The 20598-nt window shown below is 44.3% G+C and overlaps 2 protein-coding genes across 3 annotated transcripts in view; one reads left to right on the forward strand and one right to left on the reverse strand.

Annotated features, from left to right (window-relative positions):
* LOC311125092 (cysteine-rich protein 1-like) overlaps window positions 1–20598 on the reverse strand; it is a 93275-nt gene that overhangs the window by 63142 nt on the left and 9535 nt on the right. The gene's annotated exons all lie outside the window — the stretch shown is intronic.
* LOC311125091 (uncharacterized protein) lies at window positions 19719–20332 on the forward strand (the record flags this gene model as incomplete). The annotated part of the gene is made up of 3 exons (XM_084199165.1): window positions 19719–20034; window positions 20138–20226; window positions 20321–20332. The coding sequence occupies exons 1-3, from the start codon at window positions 19752–19754 to the stop codon at window positions 20330–20332; spliced, it is 384 nt and encodes a 127-aa protein (XP_084055291.1). The 5' UTR covers window positions 19719–19751.

Consider the following 20598-nt stretch of genomic DNA (forward strand, 5'->3'; position numbering starts at 1 on the left):
ACTGTTCCTCTGCTACCTGTAGGTGCTGTTTCCTCCAGTCAGTTCATCCTAACACTGTTCCTCTGCTACCTGTAGGTGCTGTTTCCTCCAGTCAGTTCATCCTAACACTGTTCCTCTGCTACTTGTAGGTGCTGTTTCCTCCAGTCAGTTCATCCTAACACTGTTCCTCTGCCTGCAAACATGTTAGTGGTGTTACAATGTTGCACAGCAGCAGCAGATCATTCGTTTGAGTGTCATTGTATCATTACACAGTGTCACTGTCAGTTATACTGTGTTTCTACATGTGGTATTCAAATACGTTAGAAGACGGCAGCATTGAAACAATGTCCAATGCATAGTCAACTATCAACCTACCCAGCCTACTATGTTTCAGTGCTAACTGTTTAAATATCCCACTTATTAGTTTCTGCTGTTAGAGGCCATCAGTGGAGACAGTGGGGAAAATAGTATTTGTAGCCAGCTTTTTCTGTCAAACCATGGGAAGTGTGTGTGTATATACAGTGGGGGAAAAAAGTATTTAGTCAGCCACCAATTGTGCAAGTTCTCCCACTTAAAAATATGAGAGAGGCCTGTAATTTTCATCATAGGTACACGTCAAATATGACAGACAAAATGAGAAAAAAAATTCCTGAAAATCACATTGTAGGATTTTTCATGAATTTATTTGCAAATTATGGTGGAAAATAAGTATTTGGTCAATAACAAAAGTTTCTCAATACTTTGTTATATACCCTTTGTTGGCAATGACACAGGTCAAACGTTTTCTGTAAGTCTTCACAAGGTTTTCACACACTGTTGCTGGTATTTTGGCCCATTCCTCCATGCAGATCTCCTCTAGATTAGTGATGTTTTGGGGCTGTCGCTGGGCAACACAGACTTTCAACTCCCTCCAAAGATTTTCTATGGGGTTGAGATCTGGAGACTGGCTAGGCCACTCCAGGACCTTGAAATGCTTCTTACGAAGCTACTCCTTCGTTGCCCGGGCGGTGTGTTTGGGATCATTGTCATGCTGAAAGACCCAGCCACGTTTCATCTTCAATGCCCTTGCTGAGTGGCGCAGTGGTCTAAGGCACTGCATCGCAGTGCTAACTGTGCCACTAGAGATCCTGGTTCGAATCCAGGCTCTGTCGCAGCCGGCCGCGACCGGGAGACCCATGGGCGGCGCACAATTGGCCCAGCGTCGTCCAGGGTAGGGGAGGGAATGGCCGGCAGGGATGTAGCTCAGTTGATAGAGCATGGCGTTTGCAATGCCAGGGATGTGGGTTTGATTCCCACGGGGGGCAAGTATAAAAAAAAAAAATATTCACTAACTGTAAGTCGCTCTGGATAAGAGCGTCTGCTAAATGACTAAAATGTAAATGTAAAATGTCTGATGGAAGGAGGTTTTCACTCAAAATCTCACGATACATGGCCCCATTCATTCTTTCCTTTACACGGATCAGTCGTCCTGGTCCCTTTGCAGAAAAACAGCCCCAAAGCATGATGTTTCCACCCCCATGCTTCACAGTAGGTATGGTGTTCTTTGGATGCAACTCAGCATTCTTTGTCCTCCAAACACGACGAGTTGAGTTTTTACCAAAAAGTTCTATTTTGGTTTCATCTGACCATATGACAATCTCCCAATCCTCTTCTGGATCATCCAAATGCACTCTAGCAAACTTCAGACGGGCCTGGACATGTACTGGCTTAAGCAGGGGGACACGTCTTGCACTGCAGGATTTGAGTCCCTGGCGGCGTAGTGTGTTACTGATGGTAGGCTTTGTTACTTTGGTCCCAGCTCTCTGCAGGTAATTCACTAGGTCCCCCCGTGTGGTTCTAGGATATTTGCTCACCGTTCTTGTGATCATTTTGACCCCACGGGGTGAGATCTTGCGTGGAGCCCCAGATCGAGGGAGAATATCAGTGGTCTTGTATGTCTTCCATTTCCTAATAATTGCTCCCACCGTTGATTTCTTCAAACCAAGCTGCTTACCTATTGCAGATTCAGTCTTCCCAGCCTGGTGCAGGTCTACAATTTTGTTTCTGGTGTCCTTTGACAGCTCTTTGGTCTTGGCCATAGAGGAGTTTGGAGTGTGACTGTTTGAGGTTGTGTACAGGTGTCTTTTATACTGATAACAAGTTCAAACAGGTGCCATTAATACAGGTAACGAGTGGAGGACAGAGGAGCCTCTTAAAGAAGAAGTTACAGGTCTGTGAGAGCCAGAAATCTTGCTTGTTTGTAGGTGACCAAATACTTATTTTCCACCATAATTTGCAAATAAATTCATTACAAATCCTACAATGTGATTTTCTGGATTTTTTTCCCTCATTTTTACTGTCATAGTTGACGTGTACCTATGATGAAAATTACAGGCCTCTCTCATCTTTTTAAGTGGGAGAACTTGCACAATTGGTGGCTGACTAAATACTTTTTTTCCCCACTGTAGGTAGGTACATATACAATTAGGATTTTACTTTAAGGTGGAATGTACTGTAACTGCCCATCTTGTTGTGAAGTGCATCTAAATATGTTGTTAATTGATCTCCTCCCCCTCTCCATTCTAGCACCATACGTTCTGTTGTTTATTGATCTCCTCCCCTCTCCATTCTAGTACCATACGTTCTGTTGTTTATTGATCTGAGATTAATCTGAGATATAAACATCCAGTTGGGATCATTATGAAAAAGTTAATGTCACCACCATGGACTTTTAAGTTATGTAGCCGACCAATTGCTCATTTCTAGCCTACTGTGATACTTGTGAGTTTATCTGATGTCATTGACGATTTTTAACAGATACACCTTGATGTTGTTTTGTCCTGTTCTTGCTTTACTTGAATAAACTCAAGTCTTGAATGTAGTTTGAAGTAATTTACTTCCATATAGGGTCGTCGTTTACAGACACAGCTGTAAGCTGAACTGACTCCAACCCTGACCCCAACCCTGACCCCAACCCTGACCTCTACCTGACCCCTACCGAACTCCAACCCTGACTCCAACCCTGACCCCAACCCTGACCCCTGTCTAATTTGAAATTTTCCATCACACCTGTTGAGTTGACTTGGGTAACAGACCTCTAGCTTCTACACCACATCCCCCCTTCTCCTGCTCTAACATGAGACCTCATCAGTACTCATTTTGGGTGCTGGTACTGTTTATATTTAGGTGCTGGAACATTAACCAATATTCTATAAGAGATGAACTCAAGCAGTAGAAGGTTAGAGGTGATATTATAGGACACAATATGTGAAACATTGCTGCTCTGTCAGCAGTTTGCTGTGGGTTTTTCTAATGGCAGTGTTTCCTGTATGTGGGTTTAACCACTGATCTATTTAAAAGTTTGTCACATCAGACAAGTAAGGAAGTAATGAGATAGAAGTCATATAGCCTAGCAGTATTGTCCACTCTTCAGTCCACTCTTTATGACAGTAGACTTGTATAGCTCAGTGGATCCCCAGTTAGAGACATATATGATACCTGCAGTGATATTGATGATCCTGTTCTGGAGCACAGGTAGGATGCTGTTATACTGATATACACTTGTGACAGTTACTGAGATATGTTTTGATATTGTAAGATATGTGATCATTTGCAGGGCTAGTAAAATAACATACAACTGGAAGCAGACAATAAAAATCTGTCTTAAAGCAGGACAATGATGTGATCACTTGTAAATGTATTTTACTGTAGCATAAATGTCCATCTGGGGACAGGCACTAATGTAAATGAAGATGTGATGGTCAACGTTCCCTCTAAACTGTGCTCGCAGCCCGAGACTGCCGTACAGACATATCAGTCCACAGAGAGAAGCATGATATTGAACTTCACTCAATTGTCTAGAGCAGTTTTCACCAACCGGTTGATCGCAATCCACTGGTCCATCTCCATGACATTCCTAGTGGATCGGCAAACATTTCTGTAAAAACCCACAATAAAGCCTTGTGGTCCTATTTTTTTTTATTTGTCTCGGGTTGTTGGCGGTCGGTACACCTGATTCAGCTGCCCTGCGCGCCGGGTAGGTTGCCATTTTGAACTATTTAATGAGTCTGAATGTACAAACTGCCTCCCTGGCAGAGTTAATCAACTCTCCCAGTGTCTACCAGTGTCTGTTGGATAGCAGACTAAACCAGGTTTTCCTCTAGGATTTTGCCTGTTCTCTATTCCATTTATTTTTATTAAAAAAACTCCCTAGGCTGATGACAAGCATACCCATAACATGATGCATCTACCAACCTTAAACAAATGGCAAAAAAAATTATTTTGGCAGAAAATATACATGCATATGTGTGTGTGTGTGTGTGTGGTTTGTGTGTGTGTTGTATGGTGTGTGTGTGTGGTTTGTGTGTGTGTGTGTGTGTGTGGTGTATGGTGTGTGTGATGTGTGATGTGTATGGTGTGTGTGTGTTGTGTATGGTGTGTGGTGTGTGGTGTGTGGTGTGTGTTGTGTGTGATGTGTGTGTGTATGGTGTGTGTGTGGTGTATGGTGTGTGTGGTTTATGTGTGTGTGTGTGTGTGTGTGTGATGTGTGATGTGTGTGTGTGTGTGGTTTGTGTGTGTGTGTGTGGTGTATTGTGTGTGTGTGGTGTATGGTGTGTGTGTGTGTGTGTGTGTGTGTGTGTGTGTGTGTGTGTGTGTGTGTGTGTGTGTGTGTGTGTGTGTGTGTGTGTGTGTGTGTGTGTGTGTGTGTGTGTGTGTGTGTGTGTCATTCGTCAGCTCCTATGTTGTGGAACAATGAATCCTCCGTACAGCTTCAGACAGGATCAGAGAAACATCAACTGTCTTTATCTTCCAGTCATAGACATGCTGAACAACATTGCCTTCTACTGCCCTGTACATCTCATTATCAGTCCTGTTTCTGCAGGGTCTCTTACCATAATCAGTTTTTAATATTTTATATTTAACCTTTATTTAACAAGGCAAGTCAGTTAATTAAGAACAAATTCTTATTTTACAATCGGATGGCTCAGATTACCGTGTTTGTAACAGGCTTAAAAGAAACATAGAGCAAAATTGATAGTTTGAGATTTCAAAACGTTTAAAACCATGACTAGAGAGACTGTCAATGAATACAGCAAAGAGCTGCTGTAATTATGACTGAGGTCATGTTTAGGTTCTTACTCAGCACTGTCAACTATTTGTATTCAACACTTTTATAACCATAAAATGCACATTCTACCTATTTCCAGTCAGCGCTACAACAAGCACTGCAGCTGTAATGAATGAGTAGGAAAGTGTATCTATATTTTTCTGTAGGGAAGATATTGATCCATCATATATGTCATTCCTGGGAGTGTGCAAACGTAATTGTTTTATTACCATAGCATTTTTGTATGTTCTATATAGTTATGTACTTGAAAACCAATTTGGCACATTTGGGAAAACTCCTGGCAGACTTGATGGAGGACCCCATCTTGTGGTCTGATGTTGACCTTCAGAGAGTTGCTGGGTCTTTGAATAACAAGGTCTTTGCTGCGTATATCCGTGTTCATGACTAGATGTACTTTACCATGAAAGGACATACGTGCAGCGATTGGTTCGATAGAGTGGAAAGTTTTCAGCTTGTGGTCCTTTTCTCGGAAACCCATGTTGTGTGACATGAAGAGGAGGGTCTAGCATCGAGGTAAACAGGTTTCACACCAACATGACGTCACTGGAAAATATTCAGCTTCTTTGAGGTGGTCAATGTAAATAGCAACACCTGGTCAAGTCAACCTGTTACAACATCATTAAACACAACATGAAGAACCAAACACTCATTCTGGTGTCACTTTTGACCCTTTAAGGAAAATACTCTTGAGACAGAGGCCTATCTTGAGACAGAGGCCTATCCTGAGACAGAGACCTAAGGTTGGCCTCTATAACTGTAGCCTGCCAGTATTAATGTTTGATTTATCAAATGATGAACATACAGTAATCATGACGATCTGTATGAACTATTTCAAGCATCCCAAAATGTAGTATTTATCCACCAAACATCTCGCAGTTCACTTTGTCAAGTTGGTGACCATCGTTGGTCACCACCTTTCAAAGTGTGTTGCATTTTGGTTATAAAAATTGTCCGACTTGCGACTACCCGCCGACTGTGTGAACTTGACAAAAACCATGCGATCAAAGGTCATGCAGTTTTTGATGAAGTCGCCTTCAAGTCGCTGCAGTTGCTTCTCACCAGCTGTACCATGCAACCATCACCTGCATTGTGGGAGGCACTTTTTGTCAACCAATCATTGGGGTGTTTTTGTTTGACCTACTCGAACGTGGTGAAAAACGTGACGGAAACAGGACCACCTTGCCATGATTCTAAAGCTACAGGGGATGCAAATGAAAGTGATATTTGAGACCTCTCTCTAACCAATTAATATTACTAACGATATGTTTTCAGTTTGTGAGTGTGTGATATGGGGGTATAGTCAAGTTCATTTCGACATTTATACAGAACAACTTGTGTAAACAATACCAGCTCTGTTGACACTGTCATGTTGATCTGACTGAGTCTTGCTGTTGGAAAACCACTACAGAGTCCAACTTTCGACTGTGGCAGATGCACCTCCTTCGACTTCACGCACCCACTTTCATCTACAGTTGGAAGCCAGACTTGAAGACAGCCAGAAACTACAACCAGAAACTACAATAACCATAATGCTCTTTAGAGGATGTGATGGTACATCCAAGCCAATTGTAGTTAAACAGACGAACCATTTGTAGTTCTTTATCTTGGTGGATGGGAAAACAAATAGGCCATAGACAGAGATATGATGCACTCAGTGAGGACATGTGTGAGCTCATCATCAGGAGAATAGCAGCACCATGGCAACAGCAAAAGAAAGTCAGTGTGGGTTTCCTGTGTACTGAGTGTGTATTCTCAGTATGTGTGGCTATGTGAGTGTGTGTGCATATGATTGCATATGAATGCCTAGTCCTTTTTGTGTGTTAAGCGGGCCTGAGGTCTGATGGGTTAATGGGGCCTATGCTTCAGGTCTGTGGGGAGGTCTGATGGGTTAATGGGGCCTATGCTTCAGGTCTGAGGGGAGGTCTGATGGGTTAATGGGGCCTATGCTTCAGGTCTGAGGGGAGGTCTGATGGGTTAAGGGGGCCTATGCTTCAGGTCTAAGGGGAGGTCTGATGGGTTAATGGGGCCTATGCTTCAGGTCTGAGGGGAGGTCTGATGGGTTAATGGGGCCTATGCTTCAGGTCTGAGGGGAGGTCTGAAGGGTTAATGGGGCCTATGCTTCAGGTCTGAGGGGAGGTCTGATGGGTTAATGGGGCCTATGCTTCAGGTCTGAGGGGTAGTTTTCAGGTCTGTAGAAACCATAATGTTTCCATCTACTTGACACGTGAAGTGTCAACTACTTCGCCAGCCACTGTGGCCTTGCACGTGTGTGTGTCTGTCTGTCTGTGTGTGTGTGTGTGTGTGTGTATGTATGAGCATGCGTGCCAGCCACTGTGGCCCTGCACATATGTGAGTGTGTGTGTGCAAAATACTATGTGACTCTATTATTATCTAATAATATGTAATATTTCTCCAGGTATGCATGGTATCAAGTGTAGTATTAAGAGGCTGTATGAGGGACCAGATACCAGATAGATACTTTATGATGTTACTTTGACTGAAACAACAAAGTCATTCAGCTGTATCAACACCTCTAAGACTCAAGTCATGAGGTGTGACTTCCTCATGTGGTGTGGGTCCATCTCAGTCTGGATGTGTTCCACATCTGGAGTCTAACATTACCCATCAGACCTTGAGATGGACTAGTTCAAGTCAAGAGGTGTGAACTGTTAACATGAGAGTGCAGGGCAGTAGTTGTGCTTGTATCCTTTATGGTTGTGTGTACCTGTCATACTAACTGATATCTGCATCAGAGACCCAGCTACTCTGACCCTGTTACTGAAAGACCCAGCTACTCTGACCCTGTTACTGACAGACCCAGCTACTCTGACCCTGTTACTGAAAGACCCAGCTACTCTGACCCTGTTACTGAAAGACCCAGCTACTCTGACCCTGTTACTGAAAGACCCAGCTACTCTGACCCTGTTACTGAAAGACCCAGCTACTCTGACCCTGTTACTGAAAGACCCAGCTACTCTGACCCTGTTACTGAAAGACCCAGCAACCACACACATAGAACTATACAGGATATACAATCATATGGACACACTCCCATATACCCACACACATATATATATATATATATATATATATATATATATATATATATATATATATATATATATATATATATATATATATATATATATATATACATAATGTAAACTAATGTAAACATATATATATATATATACATACATTGTAATTTCTTACTGAAGTTCCTGGCTGCCTTCAAGTCATGGTGTTGGAGAAGTGTCATTGTGGTGAAGACACACTCAGTACACAGGAAACCCACACTGACATCCTGTTGCAGTTGCCATGGTGATGTCTGTCTCTGTTTGTCTGTTTGTCTGTCTACCAATTGGCCTGAGGAAGAGAGTACATCCAAGTTATAAGTAGTTGTTCACCCATGGTGCTGCTATTCTCCTGATGATGTCACACATGTTCTCACTGAGTGCATCATATCTCTGTCTATGTCCTATTTGTTTTCCCACTAATCCTGAATAAAAAGAGATCGTTAGATACAGAACTACATCCACAAAGATAAAGAACTACAAATGGCATAGCTCTTAAACTATAATTGACTTGAATGTACCATCACATCCTCTCCAGAGCATCATGGTTATTGTAGTTTCTGATTGTAATTTCTTGCTGCATTCAATTCAGGGTGTCCAACATTGGTGAGGCCTAGATGTTTGGTGGATAAATAATAGTTTTGGGATGCCTCAATTAGCTCATACAGATCATGGTGAGGATTTAAATGTTTTGATTACTGGATGTTCATCATTTGATAAATCAAACATTAATACTGGCAGGTTGCAGTTATAGAGGCCAACCTTAGGTCTCTGTCTCAAGATAGGTCTCTGTCTCAATATAGGTCTGTCTCAGGATAGGTCTCTGTCTCAAGATAGGTCTCTGTCTCAAGATAGGCCTCTGTCTCAGGATAGGTCTCTGTCTCAAGATAGGTCTCTGTCTCAAGATAGGTCTCTGTCTCAATATAGGTCTCTGTCTCAGGATAGGTCTCTGTCTCAAGATAGGCCTCTGTCTCAAGATAGGTCTCTGTCTCAAGATAGGTCTCTGTCTCAGGATAGGTCTCTGTCTCAACAGTCTTTTCTTAGGGGGTCAAAATAGACACCAGAGTGTTGGTGTGAAACCTGTTTGTACTAGTGCTGCTAGTTTGGTGTTGCTGTCTACAGTGACCAACTTAAAGCTGAATATTTTCCAGTGACGTCACGTTGGTGTGAAACCTGTTTACCTCGATGCTAGACCCTCCTCTTCATGTCACAACATGGGTTTCAGAGAAAAGGACCACAAGCTGAAAACTTTCCACTCGATCGAACCAATCGCTGCTCGTATGCCCTTTCATGGTAAAGTACATCTAGTCATGAACACGGAAATATGCAGCAATACGTTACTCAATGATCCAGCTACTCTCTGACAGTCACCATCAGACCATCAGACCACGAGATGGACAGGCTGGGTGTTGCTCTGATTGCATTCTTATGTGAGTAACTTGTTTTACTGGGCCTTATAGCTGGATGATAGCTGATTTCTTATGTGGTTTTATAGTTGACTAGATCTGTTATCTTATTATGTTATCTTATTATTGAGATATTGTGATGTTTGCTATATTTTTACATGCAGAGAACTTGATGATGAACCAAATGGCAATGTGCAGTTCTTCCTAACACTGTTCCTCTGCTACCTGTAGGTGCTGTTTCCTCCAGTCAGTTCATCCTAACACTGTTCCTTCCTCTTCTACCTGTAGGTGCTGTTTCCTCCAGTCAGTTCATCCTAACACTGTTCCTCTGCTACCTGTAGGTGCTGTTTCCTCCAGTCAGTTCATCCTAACACTGTTCCTCTGCTACCTGTAGGTGCTGTTTCCTCCAGTCAGTTCATCCTAACACTGTTCCTCTGCTACCTGTAGGTGCTGTTTCCTCCAGTCAGTTCACCCTAACACTGTTCCTCTGCTACCTGTAGGTGCTGTTTCCTCCAGTCAGTTCATCCTAACACTGTTCCTCTGCTACCTGTAGGTGCTGTTTCCTCCAGTCAGTTCATCCTAACACTGTTCCTCTTCTACCTGTAGGTGCTGTTTCCTCCAGTCAGTTCATCCTAACACTGTTCCTCTGCTACTTGTAGGTGCTGTTTCCTCCAGTCAGTTCATCTTAACACTGTTCCTCTGCCTGCAAACATGTTAGTGGTGTTACAATGTTGCACAGCAGCAGCAGATCATTCGTTTGAGTGTCATTGTATCATTACACAGTGTCACTGTCAGTTATACTGTATTTCTACATGTGGTATTCAAATACGTTAGAAGACGGCAGCATTGAAACAATGTCCAATGCATAGTCAACTAGCAACCTACCCAGCCTACTGTGTTTCAGTGCTAACTGTTTAAATATCCCACTTATTAGTTTCTGCTGTTAGAGGCCATCAGTGGAGAGAGTGGGGAAAATAGTATTTGTATCCAGCTTTTTCTGTCAAACCATGTGTGTGTGTCTATAGGTAGGTACATATACAATTAGGATTTTACTTTAAGGTGGAGTGTACAGTAACTGCCCATCTTGTTGTGAAGTGCATCTAAATATGTTGTTAATTGATCTCCTCCCCCTCTCCATTTTAGCACCATGCGTTCTGTTGTTAATTGATCTGAGATTGATCTGAGAAAAAAACATCCAGTTGGGATCATTATGAAAAAGTTAATGTCACCACCATGGACTTTTAAGTTATGTAGCCGACCAATTGCTCATTTCTAGCCTACTGTGATACTTGTGAGTTTATCTGATGTCATTGACGATTTCTAACAGATACACCTTGATGTTGTTTTGTCCTGTTCTTACTTTACTTGAATAAACTCAAGTCTTGAATGTAGTTTGAAGTAATTTACTTCCATATAGGGTCGTCGTTTACAGACACAGCTGTAAGCTGAACTGACTCCAACCCTGACCCCTACCTGACCCCTACCTGACCCCTACCGAACTACAACCCTGACTCCAACCCTGACCACAACCCTGACCCCTGTCTAATTTGTAATTTTCCATCACACCTGTTGAGTTGACTTGGGTAACAGACCTCTAGCTTCTACACCACATCCCCCCTTCTCCTGCTCTAACATGAGACCTCATCAGTACTCATTTTGGGTGCTGGTACTGTTTATATTTAGGTGCTGGAACATTAACCAATATTCTATAAGAGGTGAACTCAAGCAGTAGAAAGTTAGAGGTGATATTATAGGACACACTATGTGAAACATTGCTGCTCTGTCAGCAGTGTCCTGTAGGGTTTTTCTAATGGCAGTGTTTCCTGTATGTGGGTTTAACCACTGATCTATTTAAAAGTTTGTCACATCAGACAAGTAAGGAACTAATGAGATAGAAGTCATATAGCCTAGCAGTATTTTCCACTATTCAGTCCACTCTTCATGACAGTAGACTTGTATAGCTCAGTGGAGCCCCAGTTAGAGACAGATATGATACCTGCAGTGATTGATGATCCTGTTCTGGAGCACAGGTAGGATGCTGTTATACTGATATACACTTGTGACAGTTACTGAGATATGATTTGATATTGTAAGATATATAATCATTTGCAGGGCTAGTAAAAGAACATACAACTGGAAGCAGACAGTAAAAATCTGTCTTAAAGCAGGACAATGATGTGATCACTTGTAAATGTATTTTACTGTAGCATAAATGTCCATCTGGGGACAGGCACTAATGTAAATGAAGATGTGATGGTCAACGTTCCCTCTAAACTGTGCGCGCAGCCCGAGACTGCCGTACAGACATATCAGCCCACAGAGAGAAGCATGATATTGAACTTCACTCAATTGTCTAGAGCAGTTTTCACCAACCGGTTGATCGCGATGCACTGGTCCATCTCCATGACATTCCTAGTGGATCGGCAAACATTTCTGTAAAAACCCACAATAAAGCCTTGTGGTCCTATTTTTTTTTATTTGTCTCGGGCTGTTGGCGGTCGGTGCACCTGATTCAGCTGCCCTGCGTGCCGGGTAGGTTGCCATTTTTAACTATTTAATGTGTCTGAATGTACAAACTGCCTCCCTGGCAGAGTTAATCAACTCTCCCAGTGTCTACCAGTGTCTGTTGGATAGCAGACTAAACCAGGTTTTCCTCTAGGATTTTGCCTGTTCTCTATTCCATTTATTTTTATCAAAAAAACTCCCTAGGCTGATGACAAGCATACCCATAACATGATGCATCTACCAACCTTAAACAAATGGCAAAAAAAAAATATTTTGGCAGAAAATATACATGCATATGTGTGTGTGTGTGTGTGTGTGTGGTTTGTGTGTGTGTTGTATTGTGTGTGGTGTATGGTGTGTGTGATGTGTGATGTGTATGGTGTGGTGTATGGTGTGTGTGTGTTGTGTATGGTGTGTGGTGTGTGATGTGTGTGTATGGTGTGTGTATGGTGTATGTGTGGTTTGTGTGTGTGTGTGGTGTATGGTGTGTGTGGTTTATGTGTGTGTGTGTGTGTGTGTGTATGGTTTGTGTGTGTGTGTGTGTGTGGTGTATGGTGTGTGTGGTGTATGGTGTGTGTGTGTGTGTGTGTGTGTGTGTGTGTGTGTGTGTGTGTGTGTGTGTGTGTGTCATTCGTCAGCTCCTATGTTGTGGAACAGTGAATCCTCCGTATAGCTTCAGACAGGATCAGAGAAACAGCGGACTGCTCTGGCTCCGGAGTGGAGCCGCTGACCGGATCTGGACTGGACCCCGGTGGAGCGGACTGCTCTGGCTCCGGAGTGGAGCAGCTGACCGGTGCCGGACCAGGCACCGGTGGAACAGGCACGGGCCGTGCCGGACTGGACACACGCACCACTGGCTTGGTGCGGGGAGCAGGAACGGACCGGACCGGGCTGGCGACGCGCACCACTGACTTGGTGCGGGGAGTAGGAACTGGCCGTACCGGACTGACGACGCGCACCACTGGTCTGGTGCGGGGAGAAGGAACAGGCCGGGCCGGGCTGGCGACGTGCACCACTGACTTGGTGCTAGGGGCAGGAACGGGCCGGGCTGGCGACGCGCACCACTGGCTTGGTGCGAGGGGCAGGAACAGGCCGGGCCGGGCTGGCGACGCGCACCACTGGCTTGGTGCGAGGGGCAGGAACAGGCCGGGCCGGGCTGGCGACGCGCACCACTGGCTTGGTGCGAGGGGCAGGAACAGGCCGGGCCGGGCTGGGAACACGCACCACTGGCTTAGTGCGGGGAGCAGGTACAGGCCGGGCCGGGCTGGCGACGCGCACCACTGCCTTGGTGCGAGGGGCAGGAACAGGCCGGGCCGGGCTGGCGACGCGCACCACTGGCTTGGTGCGAGGGGCAGGAAAGGGCCAGGCCGTACTGGGAACACGCACCACTGGCTTAGTGCGGGGAGCAGGAACGGACCGGACTGGCGACACGCACCACTTGATTGGTGCGAGGAGCGGGACTGGGTTCCTTCATTAACCCCCGCTCCTTCTGCTGCCTAACCAGCTCCTCTCGCCGTGCCTCTACACTTTCCTTCTGCTCCCTCTGAACCAATGGCCCCCCTAATCTGGTGGCCTCCTCTACTAACCAGCGGATCCGCCCTGTCGCGGCCTCATGCTGCCTCGTCGTCCACACCGTGTGCTCCCCCCCAAAAAAAATGTTGGGGATTGCCTCTCCACCCTGATCAGGGTATTGGAAATGGTCTTACTGTGGTCTAAGCCCCAAGGTGAAGTTTCCACTAGGTCCAGATCAGGATCTGCTTCCCCTCCCCCAATCCTAACATCAACCATTAGTGGGGAAAATCCCAAACGGACCCAAGATCAGTGTCTAGGTGCAACGTCCCCCTACTCCATCACACCCCTCTTGTTGGTGGAGAGAAAATGGTGCAGTTTTAAAGCTAATTTTCTTGGCATTTCTATACATTTTGCCATGTCTAACGTGTATTCATGACCCCCCCCACACCCTGCCGACCCCAGTTTGGGAACCACTAGCCTATAAAGCAGCTTTGTCCCAATTATCTCTCTTTTCTCCTAAAGTGTGCACTTGTTCACTTCCCTTCACTGAAATGTAGATGCTAGAGGTCTGTGACCTGAGTCAAGCTCAACAGGCCTGATGCTATATGTCAGGAAGAGAGAGGGAGGACAGAGAGGAGGGGGTGGGGAGGGCAGAGGAGGGCAGAGGAGAGAGTGGTGGAGAGAGGATGGAGGGGGCAGAGGAGGGGAGGGAGAGAGAGGGAGAGAGAAGGGAGAGGAGAGAGAGGGAGATGTCAAAAGAGATAGGGATGACAGACAAACATGCGGTCAACTGAATATCTTTTCATATGTCATCATAACCAGTAACCTTTTCCACTCTTCCACTCAGCTTGTCCCTGACCTCTGAAAAAACAAACAAAAGCAAATGTAAATTATATATAAACTCATCTGCAAAGAGAGGTTCACCTTTCCAAGGAAGGGGAATGTGTGTACACGTTGGTGTTGTTGCACCATACCAATGATAATCCTATCTTCCCCATCACATCATGAAATGTCATGTTGATTTTCATTTAACATCTCTCTCTTCCTCTGTCTCTCTGTTTCTCCTCAGATATCCAGGCTCAAAGCATCAGTCCACCAGGTAGGTAGAGTATAAATCTACAGTTATTATAGCGGTTCAATATCAGTCAACTTTATTATCCCACATGGAGAAATTCATGTGTCCATACACACCATTCTAAAACCCAATAACAAGTACTGTTTTATGGAACTGCTAATACTTGTCAACCACAAAGCATTACTGCTGTTAGAATAACAGAAGCCCTGTCATAATCTGTCCTCACCACTGTGTTTTCCTCTCTGCTGTTTACAGCTGAATACTCAGTCAGACTGGTGAATGGGACCACTTCCTGCTCTGGGACACTGGAAGTCTTCTCCAGAGGAGAGTGGTCAGTTCTATGTCCTATGTGGTGGAGTATGAGAGAGACTAAGGTTGTGTGTAGAGAGCTGGGCTGTGGGAATGCTGTAGCTGAATCTAGAGGACCTCTGGTTGAAGATGGAAGAGGAGGAGCCACACTATTGAGTACATGCAGTGGAGATGAGTCTACTATTAGAGAGTGTATCATCCATGGAGGAGGACCTGGTTTCTGTTATGGTAGATATTATCATCATGTGATCTGTTCAGGTAAGACACTGGTAATATTGAGAGATTTGATTTGTACATTATACAAGATTAGCATATATCATGTTTTATGTGTTTTTCATTTCATTTATAGAGAGTGAGAGATGTTAGATGTATTTAAACATTATATTTGTGTTTGTCATATTGGTTTATGGGAGATGTGCATGGGCAGATCATTGTAGTTCAGATGTTACTGAAGTGAAGCTGCCTGATGGATGTCCAGCTGTTTATTTTCTATAAAGTGAAGTGAACTTATTCCTGTCTCCTGCCTGCATTATTCCCAACCCTGTCCTGAGTGACTAAGAACCCATTTCTACCTCTTACAGTATCAAACATAGCAACCTACAATCTTTTATCCAACATATTTGTGTTTAGTCCTTGACAGTGTCATCAACAAAACTGATTGAATGTTCAACCAACTCTTTTTCTCCAGAGTCTGTGCAGCTTGTGGATGGAGATGGTCTCTGCTCTGGGAGACTGGAGGTGAAGTCCAATCAGTCCTGGGCCTCAGTGTGTGAAGCTGACTTTGACCAGCAGGATGCAGAGGTAGTCTGTGGGGAGCTTGGCTGTGGGGCTCCTGCAGCTCTACAGGGGGGGCTCTATGGAGAAGGTGAGGGTCAGACCTGGGATAAAGAGTTCCAGTGTAAAGGCAATGAGTCCCTTCTCCTGGACTGTGACACCTCAGACAGAAAAAACAACACCTGCCTACCTGGTAATGCTGTTGGACTCACCTGCTCAGGTAAGAAACAGTTTGTCACTCAATCAACATTGTTTCTCACCTGGAGTGAAGAATATGAGAGGCAATATATTGTGGGCTCCAAAATTACTGGCACCCCTGTCTGGCAATGCACAAACAATACTTACAAAAATATAAACAATATAATTAGAGAGAAACTGAAAATACCAACATGTGAGAAATACTGTACTATATTAATGTTCCAATGGAACCCACCAAAATAATTTATTGATTAAATTAAAAATCAATGTCCTCCAAATCAAGGTTTCACAATTAATTGCACCCTTAAAGATTATTGTAAATAACATCTACCAAAATTAAACCAGTGTTAAGTGAATATTTTAATCTCAATGGTTGAACTCAACTATTTCAGTGTCTCTGTGCGTCTCCCAAAAGGTTGTAATGCTTTTGGATCAATAAACAGACAGAGTCCCGGTCTGCATAGTCAGGCCTTTATTCATTGAGAATTCTGTTCATCACAATTTCAGAGTCCATCTTTTATACTCACACGTCATACAAAAACCCCACCCCTTTTAGGCGGGCTGTTTTCCTCTGCTCTCCTAACCATCAGGTCACACACACATGTTCTTATCATAGGCTGCATTCCTTAGTTATCGCCGTCCTCATACTCCTTAAAAAGCCTAACCGTTTCTCTCCTCCCTTAATTGGGAGGCCTCTTTATCTTGGTTTCCCAGTTGTCTGTAGCCAGTTCTCCTTGTCCTTTGTTATCTTGGTTTCCCAGTTGTCTGTAGCCAGTTCTCCTTGTCCTTTGTTATCTTGGTTTCCCAGTTGTCTGTAGCCAGTTCTCCTTGTCCTTTGTTATCTTGGTTTCCCAGTTGTCTGTAGCCAGTTCTCCTTGTCCTTTGTTATCTTGGTTTCCCAGTTGTCTGTAGCCAGTTCTCCTTGTCCTTTGTTGTCTGGCCTAACTCTTAATCACATTGCTAAATAGTAGCTCAATGTCATAGTCTTTACTGGTCCTACACTCACACATTCTAACACATTTCACACAGTTTCAGGGTGTAATAATTAGTCATTAATAATTATTCTATCAACCAGGAATTAAATTCCACTTATTTAAGTGTATCTAAGTCTTAAGGAACTATATTGAGCCATTACATCACTTCCTGTTTCACTAGGATATAAAAATGAGGTAACAGAAATACAATATCCCTTTGTCATCCAACACCATGAAGAAAACAAAATAACTGGCAGTTCAAAAGAGACAGATGGTCGTAGACCTTCATAAATCTGGTAATGGCTACAAGAAGATCCACAAACGATTGAATATACCACTGAGCACTGTCAGGGCAATTATTAAAAAATAAAAAAGATATGGAACAGTTGAAAACCTCACGGTAGAGGACGCAAATGCATTTTGCCCCCCAGGATAGGGAGGAGGATGGTGAGAGAAGCAACAAAATCCTCAAGAATAACTGTGAACGAATTGCAGGCCTTGGTGGCGTCTTGGGGTCACCAGGTTTCAAAAAGCACCATCAGACGCCACCTCCACAACCACAGGCTCTTTGGAAGGTTTGCCAGAAGAAAGCCCTTTCTGACCCCAAGACACAGACGCAAGCGCTTGGAGTTTGCCAAACGTCATTTACATTATGACTGGAAGAAGGTGCTCTGGTCAGATGAGACCAAAATTGAACGTTTTGGTCAGATACAGCATCGACATGTTTGACGTCGAAACAGAGAGATACAAGGAGAGGCACCTCATACCCACTGTGAAATATGGTGGTGGGTCAGTGATGTTTTGGGGCTGTTTTAATTCCAGAGGTCCAGGGGCACTGGATGGCATAATGAATTCCACCAAGTATCAGGCAATTTCGGCTGACAAAGAAGGCTGGGATTTGGCCGTAGGTGGAGTTTCCAACAAGACAATGACCCAAAACATACCTCAAGATCCACACAGAAATGGTTCTGTGACAAAAAATATATATCTTCTGCCATGGCCATCTCAGTCAGACCTCAATCCAATCGAAAATCTGTGGGCTGATTTGAAGATGGCAGTTGATAAGCGCAAACCCAAGAATGTGAAGGATCTTGAAAGGATCTGCATAGAGGAATGGTCCAAAATCCCTCCAAATGTGTTCCTTAACCTTGTCAAACATTACAGGAAAAGACTCCATGCTGTTATCCTTGCCTGAGGTGGTTGCACTAAGTACTAAATGAGGAGTGCCAATAATTATGAAACCTTGATTTAGGTGACTTTTATTTTGTATTAAATAATTGTATGATTTTGGTTGGTTCCATTGAAACATTAATAAAGTACAGTATTGTTTATATTTTTTAATGTATTGTTGGTGCAGTCAGGGGTGCCAGTAATTTTGGAGCCCACTGTAGATGTGTTTTAGTGTGAAAATAGTAAGATTACTGTCTCTCTCTCTTCTCTCTGTGGTCCTCTGTAGCTCAGCTGGTAGAGCACGGCGCTTGTAACGCCAAGGTAGTGGGTTCGATCCCCGGGACCACCCATACACAAAAATGTATGCACGCATGACTGTAAGTCGCTTTGGATAAAAGCGTCTGCTAAATGGCATATTATTATTATTATTCTTTTCTCAGAGCCTGATGATGTGAGGCTGGTGGGAGGAGGCAGTCGCTGTGCTGGTGGAGTGGAGCGGTACGACCAGGGAGAGTGGAGGACTGTGAGAGCTGTAGACAGGAACAAGGAGGCTGTAGCTGCAGTAGTGTGTAGACAGCTGGGTTGTGGCTCCACTGTTTCAGTTCTACCTGGAAACACCACTAGAGGGTTTAGTGTTCACTGTTCTGGGTCTGAGCCTTCACTGAGGGAGTGTGGGACATCGTCTACAGCTTATTATCTCCTTCTTGGAATCACAGTGATCTGCTCAGGTAATAACAAGCTACACTTTATGGCCAAAAATGCAGTAGTCTAAGGCGCTGTGCCACTAGAGATCCTGGTACGAATCCAGGCTCTGTCGTAGCCGGCTCCAACCGGGAGACCCATGGGGCGGCGCACAATTGGCCCAGCGTCGTCCAGGGTAGGGGAGGGAATGGCCGGCAGGGATGAAAAAATAATGTATGCACTCACTAACTGTAAGTCACTCTGGATAAGAGCGTCTGCTAAATGACTAAAATATAAATGTAGTGGATTCAGCTATTTCAGCCATACCTGTTGCTGACAGGTGTATAGGATCGATCACACAAAGCCATACAATCCACAGACCACCATTGGTAGTAGCTTGTGTGGCCTTACTGAAGAGCTCAGTGACTTTCGACGTGGCGTCTAGGAGCAACATTGGCTCAGCCACGAAGTGGTAGGCCACATAAGTGATCTGCTCAGGAAATATCAATATATGATCATTATATTCCACTGATTCCCTTCATTCATTCAACTTCCTCTGCCCCTCTAATGATGACTGTTTGCTTGTAAGTCTGCAAAATAAATCACTCAGTCAAGTAGGAATCAAATACAACTTAAATATCGCAGAATGCTTTTGTATTTGAGTGTTATCTCAGTGAACGTCTCTACTCACCACCACTGTCACATGTCATGTTATTGTCATATCTAAATGAGGAAAGTAGTTGAGGAGCTACGTTTTCTTTTTCTCTCCTCTTGTTCCAGATGTCCTGCTTCAGCCTGATATCAACATATGTTGTCTCAGTGACTGTAGGCCCACTACTCATGTTGCCCTGTGAGGGAGGGTGGCTAGCACTGTTACATGCTGATGTTATTGTCATATCTATAGGAAACTAGTTGAAGAGGTTTTTCTTGTTCTCTTTTATTGTTACAGATCTCCTGGTCCAGCCTGATATCTTCCTGACTGACTCAATGGGAGGGGTCTCCAGGGGCCACCAGGGGCCCGAAGTTTTTAGGGGCTACAACTTCACCATCACCTGCTCCACTCAGCCACAGTACCCAGGAGGCTCCTTCCTCCTCACGTTCACCGGCTCCAACAGAACCCAGACCCAGCCAGCTGTCAATCACTCTGCTGCCTTCCTCTTCCCTGCTGCAGATGACTCCCACCAAGGGAACTACAGCTGTGTTTATGACAATTATGTTTTCTCTCATAACTTCTCCTCTGAGAGCGAGCTCCTCTCCCTCACCGTCACAGGTAACTGAACATGAACCAGACTTCTAACTTTGTCATTGACAGATTTCCCACAGATCTATGTGATGATGACCAGTCCCCTCATCAAAGGTGTTTCTGTTTGCAGCCTCTCCTCTGCCAGCCTTCATCATCAGACACGTTGTAGTGCTGCTGATCCTACTGACAGCCATCACCACCTTCTACCTGTACTACAAGGTAAAGACATTTACTCAGACGTTACAAGTCATTTAAAATGTTTGTGTCTTTGAGCAGGGTTCAGATTCTACATTGGTCTATATCTGTGTTTAAGGTGTGTGATTAACCAGATGTGTATCTTTGACTTGTGTTGCACTATCTTGGGTTTGTTCTTCTGTACAGAGAACGAGAGGCGCGCACACACAGAGAACGAGAGGCGCGCACACACAGAGAACGAGGGACGCGCGCGCACACACACACACACACACACAGAGAACGAGAACGAGAGTCGCGCGCGCACAGAGAACGAGAGACGCGCGCGCACACAGAGAACGAGAGAAGCGCGCGCACAGAGAACGAGAGACGCGCGCACACACAGAGAGAACGAGAGAC

The sequence above is a fragment of the Coregonus lavaretus genome (genome assembly GCF_964263955.1).
Source record: "Coregonus lavaretus genome assembly, contig: HAP1_SCAFFOLD_645, whole genome shotgun sequence".
Taxonomy (NCBI): domain Eukaryota; kingdom Metazoa; phylum Chordata; class Actinopteri; order Salmoniformes; family Salmonidae; genus Coregonus; species Coregonus lavaretus.